Source organism: Perissodus microlepis, chromosome 4 (genome assembly GCF_051167445.1).
Source record: "Perissodus microlepis isolate ML-2025 ecotype Zambia chromosome 4, ASM5116744v1, whole genome shotgun sequence".
Taxonomy (NCBI): domain Eukaryota; kingdom Metazoa; phylum Chordata; class Actinopteri; order Cichliformes; family Cichlidae; genus Perissodus; species Perissodus microlepis.
The window spans coordinates 21,336,137-21,358,800 of NC_140464.1; the positions used below are offsets into that span (position 1 = coordinate 21,336,137).

Here is a 22,664-nt window from a genome sequence, read left to right on the forward strand (position 1 = left end):
GTGCGAATATGTATTTTTCAGACTGTATGATGAACATCCATAAGCGATGTGTGGCCAACGTGCCGAGCCTGTGTGGCACAGACCACACTGAGAGGAGAGGTCGCATCCAGATCACCGCCGAGGTTAAGACCAATGTTCTCACTGTTACCAGTAAGTATATTCCAGAGGCATGCACACGTTTACAGCCTACACACACCTGTGCAGTCCTCCGGCTTGCTTGTCATTTTAAAGTTTGAGAATACCAGTCTTCTGTCTCCCTCTGCTGTTGGCAAAGATGAAGGATGGAACTGAAATATGAGCTCACGCTTAGAAATCACTCTCGTTTGGTCTGCATTCATTTCCACTTTCATTAGAGGAAAGTGCCACACACTTTGGTCTGTAATAATGTAATAATTTATTCAGATACACCGATGTTTCCTCTGTGAAAGGAAAATGAGCCTGGAGTACAGTCAGTGTGTATCTTTGAAAATTAACACAATATACTTAATAGAAGCAGGCTTTGCTTCAATCAGACTATGTATAAAAATAGTTTGTGGAATAAAATTTTGGAAGCCTCAGTTTTAGGACTACGGCCATCTTGGATTTTTGGATCCACACGTGACCACATTTGGACGAGTTATCGGCTAATGCCCACAGGCTTGGTTAGCAAATTGCAGACGTGGACTGTGTGAATGCCTCACACAGACACACATTCTTGTAAATTAGTGCTCAGTGACACGCTAATAAAATACTAGAATTTCAATCACCATAACTGGGTTACAGACTTATGATATTTGCTCTCTTATTTCCGAGGAGTTGCCACAGCTGATGGATCTGCATGTTTGATGACGTCTTTTATTCCACGCACAGTTGGTGTGGAGCACCCACAATTTCGTTGTATGTGCAGTGAAACTAAAAGGCTATTCTATTCCATTCTAATTGAATATTTTAAGAAATCATCTTTAGTTCAGTTGTTGAAATATCCAGACCAAAAGCTTTATTTGAACCTGGCTGCAAACATGTTTATTTTCGGATCTAAAGTTGGACTTTTTTTTTCAAAGCCCATCCTGTCAGCTTTTGTAATGAGAATTGTGTTCTGAACACGTTTTGCTTTTCCAAGATGATCTTTACAGGTTCTGTTTGGTTATTTATTAATTTCCATGTCATTACCATTATTACAGTGCATGTGCAATGGTGCTATGTCCAAGTAGCCCCACTGCAGTTACTGGTATTATTTCTGGGCAGACTGAGGTGTGACTGAACATGAAATCATTTATCATTCTCGACTCAGCTAGTGTCATCCCCAGGTCCAAAACTCACACGATGCTGTCAGTGATTTAAAAGGTCATTTGGCAAATCTATCAGATGCTGGACTCTAGTGCTTAACCACACCACAACCTAGAAAACTATTAGAGTGATGCAATATTAGGGATGATGATAACAACTGCAATCTCCCTGCTCTCGTGATCATTTGGCATCAAGTCATCAATCTGGTGTTAGAATAAAGGAAAAAACGAATTAATTAATTGTTAATTAATTCAGTTTTTACGTTACATTTGTTACATTTTCAGATTCAGATTGCAGTGTGTCGCATATCAGTACGTTAATAGTCTCACTTTTCATTGATATCATGGCTGTTTAGCATTCCTCCATCAGCTGACTTAATTTATGTGTCCCCTATGAAGTCACTTCATGCACTGAGCCGTCCTTCACACTGTGATTTAACCAGTGCATTCAGGCAAAGCTAGCTCTCTCTCTGGGTTAAATATATTGAAACGATGATGGGATACACTGGGGAAGCGAGTTGAGTCAATTCCAGTGTGTTGTGGACTGTGTCTCCATTTGTTCTTCGGTTTGTCAGATTTTTTTATTTGCCTGCCAGACGTTACGCGTACCACTGACATTTGCACAGTAGTGAAAAGTGTTTGTGAAACCATGTTTATGTATTTGGCAGTCAGAAATTTCACCTGCTTCCCTCGGTCGTATCTGGCAGCCAAAGAATAAATAAAAAAGCAGGGTGCTGCTCAGAGAACTCACTATCTGCCAAGCTTTCAAAAATATGAAATATTAATTATTAATAAATTCATCTGGTTAAAATGTTTTTTTTCTCAACAACTCGGAGGAATGTTTTATTTGTGAAATATAAGTTATTAAAAACTACAAAAATCTTTACTGTAAATTAAGTGATGGCTCTCATTTCACGCACATATAAAAATGGTTATCGTGGCAAATGTTAGTATGCATGTCAGTACAATATGTAGACATTCATGTTGTATCATTTAAGCAAGTGTTGTTTCAAAGATATATACTATTCACTACACTGTATGCTCGCATCATTCTTGTAACAATGTTTCTGTCTATTTAACTGAAAAAAAAATGGAAAAGTGGAGAGAAACGTCGTTACATTGATCTGCAGTGCCTTATATGACCTGCAGGTGGCTGCAGAGATTTACATTAACGTTTTTCATTACCCTGATAATCACAGCTTTGCCTCAAACGAAAAAATAACTTTATTGAGGATCCTTACTCCAGCTGTGTGATGTGAGTTCCTAAACACGGCTGCATAAACCTGCTCCAGCTTCAGATGTCTCACAGTTCATGCTCGAGCAGCAGGTGACGTAGTGATAGTTAATGTGCATTTTTCTTCCCTTATTTTGTCCTTTGTTTTCATCTGAACTTCAGCATATGAATAAGCATCTCATAAGATATCCTATCTCAAATCTTAAGCCATAAAACTCCTGTTGTTTCCTAAGCCATGCCGAGTCTTCAGTTCGCTTCATCTCTTATTTTTTGTTGTTCCTCCAGCTCTGTAAAAGCAAAGAGTTTGTAAAGTAGTTTTTGGCAGTGCATCTTCTTCCTGATCTACAAATGTATCCAGGCATTTTGCTGCAGTTATTGATTGGACCCATGAAAACAAACAGTGTCCTCACTAAATATTCCATAAATGTTAGCGAGAACTTATAGCAGCACATTCATAGGCCTGTTATTTTTGCATGTAGGATGTTTTCCCTTTATTGGCTCTTGCTGGGTTTAATTCCTCTGCAGATTCCTCTCCTCTGTTCTCTCTTTCAGATTCCCACGCTCGTAGACTGATCATTAAGTGGTGGTTACTCTGGGAAATGATAAGAGAGCAGACTTATCACATGCAGACTGCTAAGACAGCAGAAAAGGCTAAAAATTCACTGGTGCTGCAAACCAGAGCAGATGACAGTTGAGCTAAATGGTAGAAAATGTCAAAGTACATTAACTAAAGCTATTTACCATGAAGTTTAGTCTCATCTATATTTCGGTCTTTCACATACACTGATTTTTATGTTAATGTGCATATAACTTGTGGTTGTGTTTTGCAGATTATAGTAAAAGGAGGAGTTGGAGGAGTAGTGCTTGCTTTTGTCCACAGGGGTCAGTGTGGAGCTATGATTGGCATATACCCTCTATGCAGTGAGGTAGAGGTGGGGGAAAATGCCACCGCTGAGAATGAATTGCAGAACCACTAGGAATTATTTTACAGCTTAATGTAGCGGGATCTGGTGAAAACAGCTGCTACGCTGAGAAGTGCAATTGGGTTGTGGATTTAATCAAAGCAATTGACATTGGCGTAAAGTGACACTTTAATAATCAATTTTAATTCACCTCCGGCCTCTTTCATAGTCAGATTAGAGCTCAGGTCACTGGCAGAACAGTGCACATGGAGATGGAGGGGGAGTCAGCCTCCAGCAGGGAGAATTCAGTGGGACACTAAAAGGTGCCCTCCATCTTTGGTACTCCACCCAAGCTGCCTAATAGTGAAGTAGGGGATCATTTACCTGTTTTATACAGCCTGTTGTGTGTCTCTAGCTGTTCTGAAAGGTGGGATGTATTGGTATATAACTACAAAGACTGAGGAGAACTGCAATAAAGTTCAAACCCTTTCCAGCTCCTCTCCAATCAGTGCATAGCTGGCCAGTTGTTTAGTGAAATGGCCTTCTAACTGATCAGGAGCTGGGAATAAATACTTGATGCAACACAAACAAGGAATGTTGCAGCATTTACATTAGACGCTTTTACTAAAGTCTAATTTAAATCAGAGAATGAAAAGGGGAGGTGTGGGTTCTGTCCAGATATTCCAGATTCCTCCTACAGTCCGACATTTTATGTCAATTGGTGAGACTAAACTGGCTGTAGGTGTGTGAATGTGGGCTTAAATAGTTGTCTGTCTCTCTGCATTAGACCTGACATAGGATGTGACCCACCTTTTGCTAACCCTAACCCTGTCCACAACCAAGAACTGGATAAGCAATTAAGAAAACAGATGTATGAATAGACATATAGGTGTAGATCACAGGAGCAGGAGGGGGGCGCAAAGGAAGTAGGCTTGTCCCAAAACATGACCATGTTTTTGATTTTTGTTTTTAAAAATAGTCATTATTCTGAAACTGAACCAGGGACAGATGGATAGCTGCAAGCATGTACGGTATATTGCATAATTCATTAGCTGAAAAGCAGTAGCCAATCAAGAGCAGAGAGAAAACGTGGGTCAGGTGACACTGCAGGCATTTGGAAGTACAGGTGGGAGTAGCAATGCCTGTCTGGGAAAACCACAGAGCCACAGCACATTATTTCCTGCTTTGTGAGGCTCAGATAAGATGTTAAATATCTAGACTCTTCAGACTTTGGGTTATTATTGTTGTCATCTGTTCAGGCATCCCAGACCGAACACTGTCAACATCCACCGGATGACATTCTCAGAAAAGCTTTTGCAAGCAAGAAGAAGGTGGATATAACCCAGTAATCCTACTTACCATCCTATGAAGCTGCTTCACAGGGGAAAAGGGGCACAGCCAACACCCACGCAGCACTTCACATGTAGTATTCTGCTGTAACTGCACTCTTATCACCTCTGCCTGCCCCTCACACACAAACACAGACCCGTACATGTGCCTTTCAGTTAGCACACACTGGATGCAAGCAAGAATTTCTCACCTGTGCATACACAAACAGGTCCATTCACTTCTATAAAAACGGCACGTCTTTACTGTAAGTGTCCTTTGAGACTCTTTGGCATGCTACCCTCTTTACAGCTCTCCTCCTCGACCTGCATTTGATGGTCACTTTAACGGGCATCATCTAATATTTATTGAGCTGCTTCACTGAGGGCTTAATGCTGGCCAATGGCTGTGTGCTGTGGTTAACCTCCTGGAGTTTAGTGTAGAGTAATGGTTAAAGAGCATGAAGACTTCATCTCTCTGACATCTTTGAGGTTTTTCTCACACTGTGAGTTCACTGGCAAGCTGTTCTAGTTTCTCCTCTGGCTATGCTGCACGTCCCCCAAAGGATTATTGAGTAACAGTGTGCAACACTTTTTGTCAGTATGCAAACAGACCTTTCACCAAATTTAGCTAAAATAAGTCGCAGTGCATGCTACTTTTTCTCTCGCCCTCCACTCGTTAAATAGCACAAATTCTTCTGTGCTGCACTGGGAGATCAAAGCCACTACTGAGTCTGCTAAAATTCACACGCTCAACCCAGATTGCAATAAATGTTTGGCTTAAAAGTGGCAAAGTTATGCACTTCTTTTATGGGCCACATTTGTCTTTGCCCAGGGTGAATCTGGCTGCCTCAGCTCAGCCAGAGGTCCAACTTATAAAAGGCCAGATATGAGATGTGTTGTGACATTTGAGCCACATCTGGCTCATCCTACATCTGCTTGTGCAACAACTGTGCTGTAAGTGAATAAAATAGGCAAAATTAGTATGTCTCCTATTTGGGTAAAGACCCATTGTCAGAAAATGGCAATATAAGATGTATATGTAGTCCTTTAAATGCACCTTTATAGTAGGGCTGTGCGCTATGACAAAAATCTCATATCCCGATATAAGACATTTATCATCCTGACAATAATATAAATCACAAAAATGTAACATTTTCTGTAAATTCTGTGAATCTCGGGCAACTCGACTTGCGTGAAGTTTTTCCAGCTGGGCGTCCTTTACCTGGAGTCGAGTGTTTTAACCGATGCATGAAACTATACATTTAGACATAAGTTGTAACGGTCACCATTTTCTTTCAAAGTTCGAGTCTAAGTTTTATTTTTTAGCACCTGATGGCTCTTTTTTTTCTTTTCATCCGTAAACTCTCTGCATACTCTTTCACTTGATTCAGTTTATTTTGAAAAGTCTCAACAGGATCTTGAGCTTTATTGTGAAAGGTTTACGTGGAAAACAAACAAGCGGACATCGGAGCCACGCGATGGTTTTACCGTCATTGTTGCTAAGGACAACACGTAAAAACAGGCGCTTGTCGTCCATAGTGTGGTTATATTAAATATAAGAGAAAGAGAGAACTTTAAGAAATTAATATAGCCACTACAGTGACCATCAAAACGATGAAAAAATATTGCTGTAAACAGTTTATTTTATGACACCACGAAACAAACGATAGCGTGAAATGAAACCATAGACGTTTTTATATCATTATCTGATATATTTCGTTATATGGAACAGCCCTACTTTATAGGTCAAAAGTCCAAAACAAATCCATACAGAGAATCTGACAAAGACCAAGGATAAGACAGCACAATTTATACTCTCACACAACCGAGACACAACCGACACAATCACAGGGGAGGAAGTAATAATGAATACAAAGCACAAGAGAAAAGGGAGTACCAAAATTAAACAGGAAGTAACTAATGCAAAGGTTAGACACAGCAGGACTTTACGATAAGGCAATCACTGGGAACAGCTAGTAAAGCATAGAGTCCTGTGAGATCGATGAATGGAATGAAAGTGCTTATCTGTTTTCTTTATATTTAATTTTAACAGGATGTGATCGTTTGCCCTGAAAGCAGTGTAGATGAAATATTGCACATAACACCTTAGTTTATCATGTTTTGCCAGGAGGTCCACAACCAAAATGACAGCGCTCTAACCAAACACATTTGTTTTCTGTGTGTGTTGCATGTGCAGTGACAAAGGTCTCGTGTGCTTTTGTGTGTCAACTGCTTTCCTAATGGGCTGCCTAAGACACAGCAGCCCCGCTTTTGGTAATTGGATGTGACCTCACAACTTGACCGGGAACTGTAACTGTGCGCACACGCAATTTAACCCACACTCTGACCGCAGGGGATTTTACACCACTGGAATACAATTACAGCCCAATAACAAACAGCCACATAAGAGGGATTAGTGTTGGAACTGGCAACCTTCATCGGTCTACACGGTCATTACAGACAGACTCTGTTAACCTCAAGGCTGTAGCCTCCTGTATAGTTAGGTTAAGCCTGCCGAAATTTAATTTGTTGGTTTCAGGGCAGAGTTTTGGTTTCCAATCTAAGACTCTTATTTGACTGAATTGCAGTAACGAGTAGGACAAAACTGCTAAAACAAGTACGCATTCTCTGAAACACAATGTCTGGAAATAAATAAAGGTTGAAGTTGAACTGTTAACTTGGTCTAAAAGATGGAGTGACTGCAAGTTTTTTAAGGTGGCTAAACCCAACTTGGGTATGCAATATGTGAGGAACGTGTTAAGCAAAATTCCTCAAATTTTGCAAAATCATTTATTACTGATTATTTTCAGGGTCAGTAATAAAAGCTACTGCTTTTGGCCTCGACTTCGTTTGCTCCGTTTGAATCTGTTTGGTAATTATGACATGAATTTTATAAAAATGTCTGATGGAATTAAATGAAATGATGACCACTCATAATGTCAGAGCAACTTTTTGGATATACCAAAAAGTTGCTCTGACATTATGAGTGTTCTGCGGAAACTCCTGCCACAGTTTAAACACAGCAGGGAAGTTTCTGACCATATTTCATATAGTACCCACCCTGAAATGGTTGTAGAGCTTTCCTGCTGCAGGCTTGAAGACGTGTGTAAAGCATCCAGACTTTAGAATTTGTAGCTTGTTTGCAGCAACATCCAAATTTGAACCATTGTTCTGTCAAAATCTGCTTTATTGACCAAGCATGAATAATAAAGTTTCTCTTATGAACCAGCGTGGATGCAATACAACTAAAACAACCAATAGATTGGTTGGCATGGGTATTCACTGCCAGGCAGTAATTCTATTTAAAGCAATGTCAGCTCATTTATCATTTTAAAAGTAAAAACAAATACATATTTGCTTCAGCTTCACCAAGCAGGAAAATTCATACGAGGCAGCAGAAAAGTGAGTGCAGATATATGGGATTATAAATATTTGGCTAAAACCAGGTGGTGTGTCCTTAAAAGTTAGTCAAAAATGAAATTTGAATAAACATATTTGTTCTTTATTTTAAGTTTTAAGAATAGTAATAATTAAAATTATGTCCGCATTCATTTATATTCATAAATTCCCACCATTCCTAATTCACCTTGTTTTATGAGAGTGATCATTAAAGTTCTTTTAGCTACATTTAGTTACATTTATATGTAGAAATAGTTCACCTTCATATTAAAGCTGTGGTTTCTTACACACTTGTGTATTTTTTGTCTCAGTGTTGTGCAGAGTACTTATCCTAAAGAAAGGTTTATAAATTAAAACTTTCAATGCTGCTTTTAAATTAGTGTTAATTCTGTTATTCTCTTTTTTTCCTCCCTTCTCTCCCCTCACACATCTTGTTTCTTTTTATTTCTCCCTTCAGTCAAAGAGGCCAGGAATCTGGTTCCCATGGACCCCAACGGTCTGTCAGACCCTTATGTGAAGCTTAAACTGATCCCGGATCCCCGCAGCGAGAGTAAACAGAAGACCAAGACCATAAAGTGCTGCCTCAACCCCACCTGGAACGAGACCTTTAAATTGTAAGGCTTTATCACGCCAAGTGCGAGGCTATCTTATTTATTTATCAGCCTGTCTTTCCTGTGTCCCTTTATCTCTTTTTTGTCTTCTCCTCACTCGCTCAGTGCAATGATCTGAGACCGCGTCGCATTATGCTCGTCTTTCCAAGCATGTGTAACCGCTGGCGCTCAGTTAAAAACATCTGGCGCCTCATTTTTTGTAAAACCTTGCTTTTGGGGTCGTTTGCCACAGTTGGCTCCAGTGACTTACTTAATAAGGCACATTGAATTTACCATGGAAGTGCAGATGTTCACTCTGAAATGCTATCATTTCTATCAATGTGTCTAAAAGAAAGAAAAAAGTATGCACAGAAAAAAGATGGAAAGCTTTCCTGATACCTTATCAGAGGAATGATCCCAGGAATAAATGTGGAAGATGAAAAATAATGAATTCAACACTGCTCCCGTGTGTCTTTAAAACTCAAACCTTTGACAATAACCACACCTACAGTTATCACTCTCAGCCAACATCCAACTGTTGTTTGTCCTTCCTTCTCTCGCAGCCACCTGAAAGAATACGATAAGGATCGCCGTCTGTCAGTGGAGATGTGGGACTGGGACCTGACCAGCCGCAATGACTTCATGGGATCACTGTCCTTTGGCATCTCGGAGCTCCAGAAACAAGGGGTGGATGGATGGTGAGATGAAAAAAAAGGAGGAATAGAAGAGGGTGTAGAGAGACATGAGGCAGAGGAACTGGTGGTAGAGGAGGAGGAGGGAAAGGTGACCTTGTTCATTAGTGCGCTGTAGGAGAAATACTTTAGTTAGAGCTCCTCTTTTTAGTCTGATTATACTCAGCGCCAGAGCAACTCTACCCCCATCTCTTTATCTCTGCTTCTTTATCTCCACCACCCTACCTCCCTCCTGCACTTTCTATCTGTAGCCCAGTCTCTATATCCATCTTCCTCTCTTTTGTTTTTTGCTGACGCTGCCCTGTCAGGGTTTTTAATGAGATGCCAGGTTTTGAGGTGGAATGGTGGAGGTGGAAAAATGCCATTAAAAACCTGATGTTCAGAGTGAACCTGTGCAAGTTTTCCTCTATTCCGTCTTCAAGCAGCCCAGAAGGCTCACACTCGCTGGCGAGAGGAGATACAGAGCGCGAGTAAAGCTAAAGCTCTGTATGAGACTGTGGTATTTGAAATAATGCTAAAACATACTTGTGTCCTAATAATAGTTTGCAGATATGTACAGTGTGTACATTACTGTGCAGAAGTCTTGAGTCACCCCTGATTTGTTTTTATTATTCTGTATCCAAGGAGACACACTTTTTTCTGGTTTTTGAAGCTCTTCTAAGGTTTTTCATTTGACATTGGCTGGTTTTTCACCCACCTTCAGTCCAGTATTTTTCTTTATTGAACCACTTAATGCTGACCTAAGAGTCATTAAAGCATTAAAAAGGCATAAAAAATGCATTCATAATTAGCAAAGAGCCATATAATAGCATCTTTAGGTGCTTTGTTACTAGCAGCCTGTCTCATAGGACAATTGTATTCCAATTTCTTTACTTGAAACTAAAAAAGATGTCAAAGTTTGACACATAAAACAATATTTTTGCACCAACAGGGTGATTCCCAGAGTGCTATTAGCTGCAAACTTGGCACTCAGCACAGTGTGCAGTATGTCCCTAAAAAAATTTGAGGAAACTGGACAAGTAGAGGACAAAGGAAGAAGTAGCAGACCTAAAAACTATCTACAACATATGACTTTCAGCAGATGAAAGTTATGTCCTTCCATACAGCAGAGACCTGACACAGAGATGCAGCCTATTCCGAAGCCTAATCGGAAATGTACTAACTCTGTTTTTGTCTTATATATACACTATTTCCACATGTGATTGCACATGTTTCAATAAATTTCCCATTTTCCTAAAAAAAAGAAAAGAAATGAGGGGCAGCCTGAGACTTTAGCACAGCACTGTAAATGTACACATGTAAGAATATGAGTTCATTATAGGATTCAAAGTTTTGGTGATACCTTTTATATATTGTTGACAGTCTGAAGGAGCTAGCACAAACTCCATCAGTATGCAAACATAGTGGCTGTCATTAATAAGTGTTTATTATGAGATAAGCAACCATGACCAGCTTGTTATCATGTGTTAATTTTGGTAACAGCTCCACCTTGCTGCTTAAAGGGCAGATTTTTGCTAGTAAGTGGAGAACAGAAACCAGAAAGGTAGCTCCTGATAAACAACAGTGTCGCTTCATATCTGTTTCCCATGTCCTTTTTTAACATCGATTAAAATCTTGCACAAGTGGTTCAGAGAACAGGGAACAAGCCAGTTATATTATCTACTTATGCTTCATCACTGCCAAAACAGGAAAATGAAGAACGATTTTAACAAAAATAACTGTGGCATGAGACGTAACTGCTTGAAACACAGCTCAGATCTGACAGTCTAACTGGCTGAGGAGGCATATTTCCTAACAGCAAAGAAAGTAAAGAGCAGGGATCTGTTTCCCTGCATCTATAAAGGCCAAGCACAAATGATTTGCTATTTAAAAACGTGAAAACTATATAGTATTGATTTTGTGGGACGATAAGCGTCTCCACTGTGTTTTGAGCCCATCTCAGGCTTTGTTAAAATACCATGAAGGGAAATGAATTGGTAAATAATGGCCTGATTATTCTTTAGGCCCTTAAATTGGTGCAGTAACTGTCAGCAGCTTCAGTTAATGGCAGCAGTTAAACACCCCAATTGTATAAACTAATTGGGAATTGATTTGACTGGAAATATTCTCTCACTTTAGGTTTAAGCTGCTCTCCCAGGAAGAAGGCGAGTACTTCAATGTACCCGTCCCTCCAGAGGGGGAGGAGGGCAATGAGGAGCTACGGCAGAAATTTGAGGTGTGTGTGCATTAAAATCTTAAAAGTTGACGTACAGTGCAGGTGATTAAAGGGTTACCTGTGTGCGTGTGTGTGTGTGTGTGTGTGTGTGCATGTGTGTGAGGACTATGCATCTGTGTGTGTCTGAGTGAGGGCCACTCTGGGAGAGCTGTTAGCAGTTGGCAGGCACACTTATAGCACCATCCGGTCTGGCACACTTGCAGGCCCAGTGTGTGCGTGTGTGTGTGTGTGTGTGTGTGTGTGAGGAACAGCTGACCAGTAGGCCCATTCATTTGGCAGTGTTGAGGATAACCACTTTGTTTTTTTTCTCTCTCTCTTTTGCTCGCCTCCTTCTGTCTTTGTGACACTCAGCCACAAACCTGAAGGACTTTTTGTGAATGTGTTAAAATAGTGATGTTAGTAGCAAATTTGCTTCTGTCACAGTTTAGGAAAATGTTCTTGCAGGGCATGTTAAAAAAAAGAAGATGAAAAATACACAGTTTGTTTGAAATACAGTATTGTCCAAAGGTCTTTAACCCCACCCCCAATTTTTTCATGCATTAAATATTTTTTTTCAGGTCTGACGCTTCTATTGTTCTCAACTTGTACAGTTTCCTTAAATTTTTTAGAGACATGCTGCACACCATACTGAGATCCACTCATTTTTCTGAATCTAGCTAATCCTGATGGTGCAAAAATATTACTTTTTATGTCTGTGAAGCTGCATTACCATTGGCATGTTTTTTGGCAGGTTCAAGTGAAGAAATGGAAACAAATGATGTATTTTTGTGGCTACTAGTAACAAAGGAAAGACACTATTTACAATTGGTTCTTTGTTGTGTGTAGACACAATGCTGGGTCATCCCCTGAGTTAGGGGCTTTTTTTATTCTTGAATGACTCGTGGCTCATAGTTAAGTGGCTTAACAGAAAATAAAAAACTTTGAAAGAGCTTCAGAAAGCCTGGAGAACAATTGCTCAAGACTACGTAAAAAAATTACTATAAAGTCTGGCTCCTAAGAAGCAGAATTTGTAGAAATGAAGTTGAAGAAATGAAGACTTTTACACGGTACTGTATGTGACATGTGTATGGGACTTTTTTTCTAATTGATAAGAAGATTGGCATCACTCTCGTGTCTGCACACAGACACTGGGGGATAAAACAGTTTCCTCTGTTGAAGGCCGACATGAGTGTAGGGGGGTAAAACTTTTAAGGTTTTGACCAAGAAACGGTGAACTAAAAATGCAGGATACTGTCGGCAGACCACAGAATCAGAGTTTAAAAGGTTGATTGTGGAGGGAAGTGTAGAGTGGAAAGTTCCAGGCAAGTGGTGTGCCCCGGAGGTCTGTGGCTGAGCTGGCGGGGAGGAGAGAGGCAGGGTTTGCAAACCTGAGAGGTGAATTGCAGGCGAGCGGGTTTAGAGGGCAGCTGGCTGACACGCACAAGGAGAGATGAGTTCACAAGATCTAGAAAACTGTTAATGGATCGGACCTTGCATGAGGAACGATTACAAAAAAGAGATTTTCCCTTCATTAGATAGTTTTGCTATAACTCTTCTTGATTGCGCCTTTATTTTAACATTCACAAGTTTAATGTAAGTGCGCTGCAGTATTCTTTATGGCTAATTGTTTGAATGTTGGCTTCATAGGGAAGCTATTCCTGCCTTCTATCCTCCCTTTCTCTCAGCGTTCCTCCTCCCTGTCCTCATTCAGCTTCCCTCTCCCTCCTTCACTTATCTGTTTTGTCCGCTGTCACCTTTGCAGCCCGCCTTGTGATTTTCTTTCTTTTAATCTGTATTTCTTTCCCATGTCTCCTCAAGGTCACGCTCCTCAGACGTTTACTGAGACAAATTCTCGGGGGGGGGGCAGATGTCACACACGCACACACAGAAACATGCGCGTCCACACAAGCTTGAATTCAACCTCTGGGGTGAAGCCTTCAGAGAGGTTGCAATGAGAAAGAAAGACACAGATGCCTCCATCTCATACACATGATGAAACTCAGAATAAGATATGAAGGAGAAGGCGATTTGACTTTTACGATAAATTTGCTCTCATTTTCCTGTATGCTGATTACATTCGGTTTACAGTTCACTGTAAATGTGGGAAAAGCATCTAGAACAGCTTGTTGGAAGACAGCTGGGACTTCAGCGTCACCTCTGATATTTGGGGGAGCAGTGTTTGCCTGGTGTCACAGACTGATATCAATTGATTTCAAAGGAGTTTCTGCAACACACATTGGTACCATGTGGTAACTGTAACTTTTAGAGTAGAAAAAACGCATCACTAACAAGTGCTTTAAATGTATTTTAGGGGTGGAAATCAAGAAGTAATAACACTTTATTTTACCGTGTCTGATACTTTGCCTTTTTGAGATTGGTAAACGCTCTTCGGCGCATGTTCTGATCAAATTTGGCACCACTATATTGATAATTGTGTCACCAGAGAAGGCAGTAAAATATATTGGTACATCAGTATTTTGTCCCAGCCTTATTGTACTCAGCCAGTACCCAAATCTACTTGTAATTATGAGGGCACAGAGTTTTGGGGGGTGGGGTTTCAGTTCTGAGGACATTTAATGACATCCTTCTGTTTGCATTCAGCATTTGTCTGGTGGTCTTTTATCATCTGCATGGCTTTAGCGTCAAACATAATGCCTGCGTGCCAGAATCAGCCTGACAAAGACCCCAATCTGGCCCGCTGGCAGGCTTTGGAAAATGTACAGGAGGGCATAGATTTTGGTCTTTTAACTGCAGTTTTAAACCTCATGGACATTGACAGTACAGCAAAGTAATTCAGTTATAGATTTACACACATTCTTCCAATCTAAGCTCAAAGAGTCATGCTGACAGATTTCTTTCATTTACTACAGCAGCATTTCTTTACCATGTAGAAAACCTGAGACATAATGTTAAAATTGCTCTTCTTTGTCTTACATTAAGATCTCTCATTGATTGAATGCATAGTTAAACCTTTTACACTGACAGAAATTGGAGTTTCACCAGTCCGGCCCACATAAGATCAAAGTGGGGTGTATGTAGCCCGCTGTATAAAACGAGTTTGACATTCCTGCTTTAGACAGAGTTAGTGCGAGAGAGCGGCATTACTCTGCAGGCTTTGCCTTCAGCATGCTCCGCTGCTCGCAAACACCTTGACTGTTCCCGCTTGTTTGTGTGTCTGTGTGTGTTTGCGTGACAACAGATGGAGACAGATAGAGGCTTTTATCCATTGATGAGCTGAGAACTGTATGGCGTGCACCACACGCAGTGCAGGGAGCCGCAGAGCAGTGGCAGTGAGGAAATTACTGCAACGGCACAGGACAAAAAGTGTAGAGACCGTCAGTGTGGATCATCAGTTTAAGATAAGATTGGAAAAAGATTAGATGTGCTCTGCCTGTACCTCTGTTTCTGAGCGAGGAGGCATGTATTAATTAAGATTAATATACTAAGAGCATTTTAAAACTGAAGCGCGGCTTAACAAAGTAGAGAATACGATTAAAATTCTTACAAGGGAGATAAGACGAGAGGGAATGACAAGGTCGAGACAGAGAGATGGTTAGAAATGAAGAGCGAGCAGAGGACTGACAGCTGCTGATACACACGAACAAATGGAAAGTTAGAGACAAAGGCCAAATCTATAAAGATGAAGGTGAAAATGAAACAGAATAAATGATCAACGAAACACAACGAGAAAGATTTCTGTCTTTCAACACATTTTGATTGTTTCACAGTAAAATTTAAAGGCATGGAGTTATGTGGCTTCAGTATCTTAAAGTCAGTAATTATTTGTGTGCGCTTAGTGGTTTTTATATAAACTGAAAAAAAAATGATAAAAAAGATCTTTCTGGTTTTTGCCAGTAAAGGTTACAAATGCAAACACAAACAAATATCATACTTTACACATGAGCACTATGTAGAAGTCTTTTTGCCACACTGTGTTTTACTGCGTGCACTAGTTTTTAATTAATTTTGCAGTCAGACAAAGGAAAACAGTGGTACATGTCACTGAAACCGTAAATGGCCTGTATTTGTATAGCGCTTTACTTAGTCCCTAAGGACCCCAAAGGGCTTTACACTACATTCAGTCATTCACACACACATTCACACACTGGTGATGGCAAGCTGGGGCGCACTGACAGAGGCGAGGCTGCCAAACACTGGCGCCATCGGGCCCTCTGACCACCACGAGTAGGCAACGGGTGAAGTGTCTTGCCCAAGGACACAACGAGCCGGGGCTCGAACCGGCAACCTTCCGATTACAAGACGAACTGCCAACTCTTGAGCCACGATCGCCCCGTAAAACTGTGACACGATCACAATTACTGTGAGTGCGTGCAATGAACTCACAATCTTTGTTGCACCAAGACAGCAATAAAATGACAATAAGCTGGCAACAAGAGTCAGTCTGCTACCAGTTGTGATTGAATGGGGTCAATTTAGCAATTACATGCAATCTGTTCATGATAATACAGAGATTAAATGTGATAAATCAGGGAAAATCTCAAATATATTCACATTACCTCCTTCATTCAGAGGAAATTTCACCAAGCATAGTTATCAGAAAGAGTGAAAAGGTGGCCCCAAGGAGCAGACTTACAGAAATGGAGGACATTGAAAGGGATTTTATTTACAGTGAATCAACAAATTAAAGTTAGTGAGGCACGACTGGTGCAGATTTAGTGAGGGGAAAAAACTGAGTTAGTAATAAAGGAGCTGCTGTAACTAAATTAAACAAAGGGAAAAGCAAATGGTGCTTACTCGTCACACTGTTGTGCAAGAGGGAACAGAGGGGGAGACGAGATTGCAGGCAGGTGAGTGGGGAAGCCAGGTGGGTTACTCCAGGAAGCTTAAGGTTTGTAGTTCTTCCAAATATGGTTTCATGTGTCTGGAGACAGTAAGACTAAACTAAAGTAGCACAGGAAAAACAGGTTTACAACTTGAAGCAAAGGAATAGGAGAAATATTAGAGATCCTAAAGGTTACCACAAAGGCTGCAATAATGATCTGGCAAAGAACTGCCGCTCCGTTGCCGCCCTGATAAGGGAGATCAGACACAACTATGTGAGGCAAACCATCCCCAGCCTGTCCAGACTCTCACAATGGTCAGTCTCAGGGCGTTTTCACACCAACAGTTCGTTTACTTTGGATTGAATCAGTTGATGAGTTTGTGAACTTGTAGCTTTTCCCCATGGTTTGTTTTCTTTTTGCAGACAGAAAAATCCAAGTGAACTCTAAGTAAACCAAAATGCGTCACCACTTACTAGATGAGAATATTCAGTCTGCTTATTGGCCAGCTGTGTCTGGGCCGGGAGCAACAAAAGTAAATACAGGAAGAAGGTTCTGTGTTCTGAAATACTACAAGCATGAACATGGAGAATGTTCATTCCACGGCTAGTTGCTAGCTCATACAGACGTTTGGACATCTATACTACCTCCTACATCCCAGAGTACAGAGCATGCACGGCTCCTGGAAGTTTTTAGCTCAGACTTGAAACGTACACCCGGTAGTTGGTTCGGATCGAGGTCAGATCACATTCACACCATAGATAAACTGCATTAAAGTTCATTTGGAACCAAACCATCTAAAAGGTCTCAGTGTGGTCGTTTTGGTCCACACCCAAGTGTGATTACCGTGTTCACACCTGCACAAGTGAAACACACCAAGGGGGAAAAAAACAAACCAGATATCAATTTAAACAGAGTAAACACTGCAGGTATAAAAACACCTTCAGAGTCGGACCTAATTGTTTGGAGACGGGTTGCCTCCCAACGGGTGACCTGGGGTTGAGGGTGTCGCATGTTCTGAGCAACCGGTAACTTGTTATCAGTAAAGTGAATGCAAAAAACATTCTATGAAATCACCAGGAAGCCATGACAGCCATCTCTAGAGCTACTGTGACTGGTCCATATTATGTAATTACAGTTATAAACCATATAAACCATTAAGAGCAGATCTTTAATTCTCAGTTGTTAGGTCTTATAGTCATGCTTACCAATCTGTCTCTGATTGGATCTTTGTTTATGGCAATTATGCAAGTGTTTTCAAAATTACTAATAGTATTCATTAACATTAAATGCTACAAAAAGCACTTCTTAATTAAGTCCAGATGGCTCAATAACACCAACATCCTCATCCTGACATTTTCAAAAAATATTAGCTCACTATGAAATCCTGGAGTCGGGTGCCAAATTTGTTTTGCCTAATTTCTTCTTTATTTTCTCTCACCCCCATCTAGAGGGCTAAAATTGGTCCTGGGAAGAACACAGAAGGGAAGTCAGCCAACGCTGCATCCCGGTTCGACTCCAATGGCAACCAAGACCGCATGAAGTTGTCTGACTTTAACTTCCTCATGGTGCTGGGCAAGGGCAGCTTTGGCAAGGTAAGACGTGATGTTTAAGTGTGTGTGTGTGTTACTGTTTTTGATATTTAACACCATCGACTTGGTGGGGATGCCAGATGGAAATTAGCTTGCATGGCTAAATCTGGCACATTTGTATTATACGCTTCTGCCAATTAATATTTTCACTTTTTAAATAAAGTAAACAAAAACTAAACATTTTCTATGGGATACAAGGTACAGTCAAAAAGAACAGCGGCCTCACCCTTAAAAACTAAAAATTAGCACAATCATAGCTTAACAACTTGCTATATATTATGCTCCCTGTGACTTTGGCCTCTTAATTTACATGTAGTTTAAGTTGATATATGAGCCAGCTATCATGGATACAGAAAACCTTGTTTTTTTATAACTTGTGTGCTATAGCGAATATATCTGGGAGGCTCTTGTTTGTCTGTGTGTTTGTGTTTGTTTGAGCATCAGAGCTTTGCTGTATAACTGCAAACAGAGCTTAGAGCAAAGGAAAGAAAACATGGCCAAAAAGAGGAGATGGAGACAGAGGGAATCAAAGGTGATGAAGCACGAGTAGGGCCGAGGTGGATGAAGAGAAAGAGGTGAGGAAGATGATGTGACAAACAGGTAGGCGATGGAAGAAGAGAGGCGAGAGATGTGAGGCATCGCGACAAGGTTGACGTGAATAAAATGAGCGAGAGGTAAAAATGTCGGACTGAATGAAAAGCGGGAGAGTGGGAAAAGGGGGAGGGGGTGTTAGAGTGATGTGAATGAATGAAAATCAAGGCAAGAAACAGAAAGAATGGGAAGATGCTGTGAAAGCCAGACAGAGGGCTAGAGCAGCAGGGTGGAGGGAGACCGAAAGTGACATAAAGAGCACGAAAGAGAGAGAGAGACCATTGTCTGAGTATCAGACTTGTATGCTGGCTGCCTGTTTCCATGGTAACAAGCATTTAAAGCTACACTGATGCGTCATTGTAATGGAGCCCGAGTTGAAGCGCGATCATTACTGGAATACCCAACTCACACAAACACAGACTGCTGAAGCATGCAGAGATACACAGCTTCAGCAGAAGACAAAGTGTACACACACACACAAGCAAACACACACATGTTGGAAAGCACATTCCTGCAAATGTAAATCCAACAGTCATTTTAGTCTGTGCTATGCAGACGCACACACGCACCAGGACATTTTGTGAAACGAGTCGCTCACATGACTTGTGTGTCACTTTAAAGGTTCCTGAGTGTGCGTGGGAGGCTGGTAGGACCTGCTGCCACACAACCGGAGTAACACAATACTGCTGCAAACACTTCTCTGTGATTATAGGACACATGTGCAGTCAAGAGGGCGTGCTTCATTTTGGCCTGCCTCATCATTCTTTATACGCATGCATTGCGGCGTAATAAGAGCTGGAGTTGCACAGACACACAAAAATAACTTCAAGTTTACAGCTGCTGCTTCCCAAAGGCAGTCGGTGTCTCATTTTCATACCGCGCCACAGCAAAAACAGGCATTGCAGTGCAGAATAATGAATTTTAGCAAATTTAATGATAGCCAAAAGCAAAAATTGTCATTACTGTAAGGTCAAGGGTGTCAAACATGAGGCCCAGGGACCAGAATCAGCCCAGCAAGGACTCCAATTCAGCCCACTACACAGCTTCAGAAAATATGAAGGAGGGCATAACGTTTTTTTGGACATTTATCGTATAGTTTCATTGGTTCGGTCCACTCAAGATCCAAGTGTGTTGCAAATGGTCCACAACATAAAATACATTAAGGACTTATATTCTGAGAGTTTGTAGCCTTCTTTTTTTCAAAACACTGTAGAATAGACAATAAAGCGTGAAGAGACCACAGGGGGGACTGACACAGTTCGGGTGAGGAATTGTGTTAGGATACATGAATGTTCCCTTTGGTTTTTTGGTGGGACACAGTAACACAAAACCAGCAATAACACTTCAGCTGAGAGATGCATGTATTTTTAATCGCTGTAAAATCATTTTTGTGTTGCCAACATCCTTGCCTGGATTTGTGGCAATGGCTACAGTGTTGAATTATCCCTGGAAGCACAACATCAGGAATTATTAAAAAAAAAAAAAATCTCTGCACTTTCCATACTTTGCGCAGCCATCCAGTGGGCCTGGTTTGGAACCTCTAATAGGCCACAAACCTCATGCTTGACAATCCTCTAGACCAGCTAAGACTGTGTGGTAGTGGGCTATTACACAACAAATTAGTTCTTTGTTACAGTTTCCCCCTTTCTCCTCACAGAAGACACTGCAGCCTGAGATTTGCTGTACACAGAAGAATAATTATTTGAGTAATGAACAAACTGATGGTATTTAAAAAGAAATGTTCTTCAAGCCCACCACACAAACACTGTAACTAAAGCCACTGCAGACATGATCCAAATGCAAAAGGAAGTCTTAAAAGTCTGTTTTCATTTAGGTTTTCTTGGAACACTCAATGCCTCAGTGGAAACAACAGCTGCGAATACTATATATAATAAATGACCGTTTTTAATGATACACACAGCCCACTGTGATGCAGCACAGTGCAGATTCTTGCAGGGCAGCATTCATTTTGCCTGGATAAATTCACTGTGCAAGGTCAGCAGAGAAAACACAGCGGCATCATTTACGACACATGACAGCTAATATCCTCGGGACGGCTTTCTGGCAAACGACCCTGAAAAACTTCCCAGGGTGCAAACAGTGACACACATGCTGCAACCGGTCTATGAGTGGGTCAGACACCAAACATCCTTGTGGTCAAGCACAATAACTGGGAAGGTGAAAAAACAAGGATAATAAATGCAGAAGTTAAAATGTGTAATCGATGGTGGTGTAATGATGCCAAAAAGATCATGTTGTTACTGTCTGACCTGTGCATTTTATGTCTTTCTCCTGTGCTGGTCTTTTCCTTGTGGTTGTATAAAATGAACTTTGGGCCAGATGGTGTCCTTCCTCTCTGTTTCAACTCTATAAAGTTTGTATTTACATAAAGTCACGCTGCCACCATATGCACACGCACACACGCACACACTCAGTTGTGTTCAACAAAGTATACTACCAGCTGAAGTTTTTAAAACGGGCAGCTGTATAACCAAAAACGCATATTAATACCCTGATACGTGCTCACGCACACACCCGTCTACATATATAACTGCGTCTCTTTGTCCATCTGTGCTGCACTCCCCACAGAATACCGAACCCAGTAACCTCTCTGCATTATCATACCTGAATATTTATAAGACATAAACAGCAAAGTTGCTAAGTTTCTCATCTCAGAGGGGAAAAGCGTGAATAAGAGGTCACTCTTATTGCTCCATTCTTAAAGAATTTAGAGAGAATAACGAGTGTGACATCAATGTGTTTGCACCGCGAAGCTGATGCTCATTTCCTGCCTCTAAATAATGAGTAAGAAGAAGTAATTTTTTTTATTTCTTACGTCTTCGTGGTATTTGTTTCTATTTGCAGACATACAGCCTGTAGAGATCAAGCTTGTGTTCTTTCTCACGGCTGCGTCTGTTAGCCTCAGAGGAATGGTCAAGTGGAATTTTGGTGACTAGGTTCGCCCTGTGGTTTGTGCAAATTAAAATCGAATGTTTAATAATAGATATAAATGCACAATACAACTGAATGAAAAACAACTTCTTGAGGTCACAGAAGTCATTTAGCCTCATGGGAACTACACATGGCAAACACCGCAGTCTTTCCACAGCATTCTAAAATGTAAGTTGGTGCCTTTGCCCTTATTCCAAGCAAGAAATCATTGAAATATCTTCACTACTAAGCAGAGATGGGCAGCAATGCGTTACAAGTAACACATTGCTGTAATCTGATTAATTCTTAAGGTAATGAGTAAAGTAATTATTGCAAAAAAATAATTAGATTACTCTTACTTTCCCGCAACCACGCTGTGTTACTGCGTTACTTAATCGTGATTTTGTTTGCGAGAGTGTCTCATGACAATGACGTACGAGCGTGTGACGCCCGTGGCAGCAACAGACGTGTGCAGATCAACAATGGATAACATGGAGTGCAGGAGATAGTACGACCATGCAGCGTTTAAGGCGTGGAAGTACTGACATTGCTTTGAGTTTGAGTCCCTAAAAAGTGACAAAATCATTAGCATCCGTTGTACAGTCTGCGTGGGAAGAAAACTTCTTTTTACAGCAAAAAATTTAACTTCAAATCTGAGCAAGCACCTAGCACGCTTCCACGGGAATGTGAAATTCACAGAGCGACCCCCGGATCCCCCACTGACATGACCGCTGCGGCACCAGGCAAACCTCCGCGTGCTCCACTCTTGCTAAACAGGTGAAAACAGATTTAAGAGCAACAGGATTTAGTGCTGCTGAATCTTTGGTTTTATTTATTTTTTGCTGTGTTTTACTTGCACCTATTTGAAAGACACAAAAAAAACAATTTTTATGCTGGAATATGCAGAAAATAGGTTTGAATGTTAAGTAATAAGTAACTAAGTAATAAAGTAACTAATTACTTTTGGAAAATAAGTAATCAGTAAAGTATTGGGATTACTTTCTTGGAGAAGTAATCAGTAATTAGTAATGAATTACTGTTTTCAAGTGACCACCACTGCTACTAAGTCACAGTGACTTTCTGTAAAAAAAAAGACAAGTGTGAAAAATGAAGCACAACCTTATTGCTTCCATAGGAATGAGGGGGTAACATTAGCCAAATTATT

General features: G+C 40.7%; 1 protein-coding gene across 2 annotated transcripts in view; it reads left to right on the forward strand.

The window, feature by feature from the left end:
* prkcbb (protein kinase C, beta b) overlaps positions 1-22,664 on the forward strand; it is a 103,219-nt gene that overhangs the window by 39,994 nt on the left and 40,561 nt on the right. For both annotated transcript variants that reach the window (XM_084926435.1, XM_084926434.1), the window contains exons 5-9: positions 22-150; positions 8,586-8,742; positions 9,282-9,416; positions 11,529-11,625; positions 17,837-17,980. In XM_084926435.1, coding sequence (XP_084782561.1) covers positions 22-150; positions 8,586-8,742; positions 9,282-9,416; positions 11,529-11,625; positions 17,837-17,980 — 662 coding nt within the window. The remainder of the gene's footprint in view (positions 1-21; positions 151-8,585; positions 8,743-9,281; positions 9,417-11,528; positions 11,626-17,836; positions 17,981-22,664) is intronic.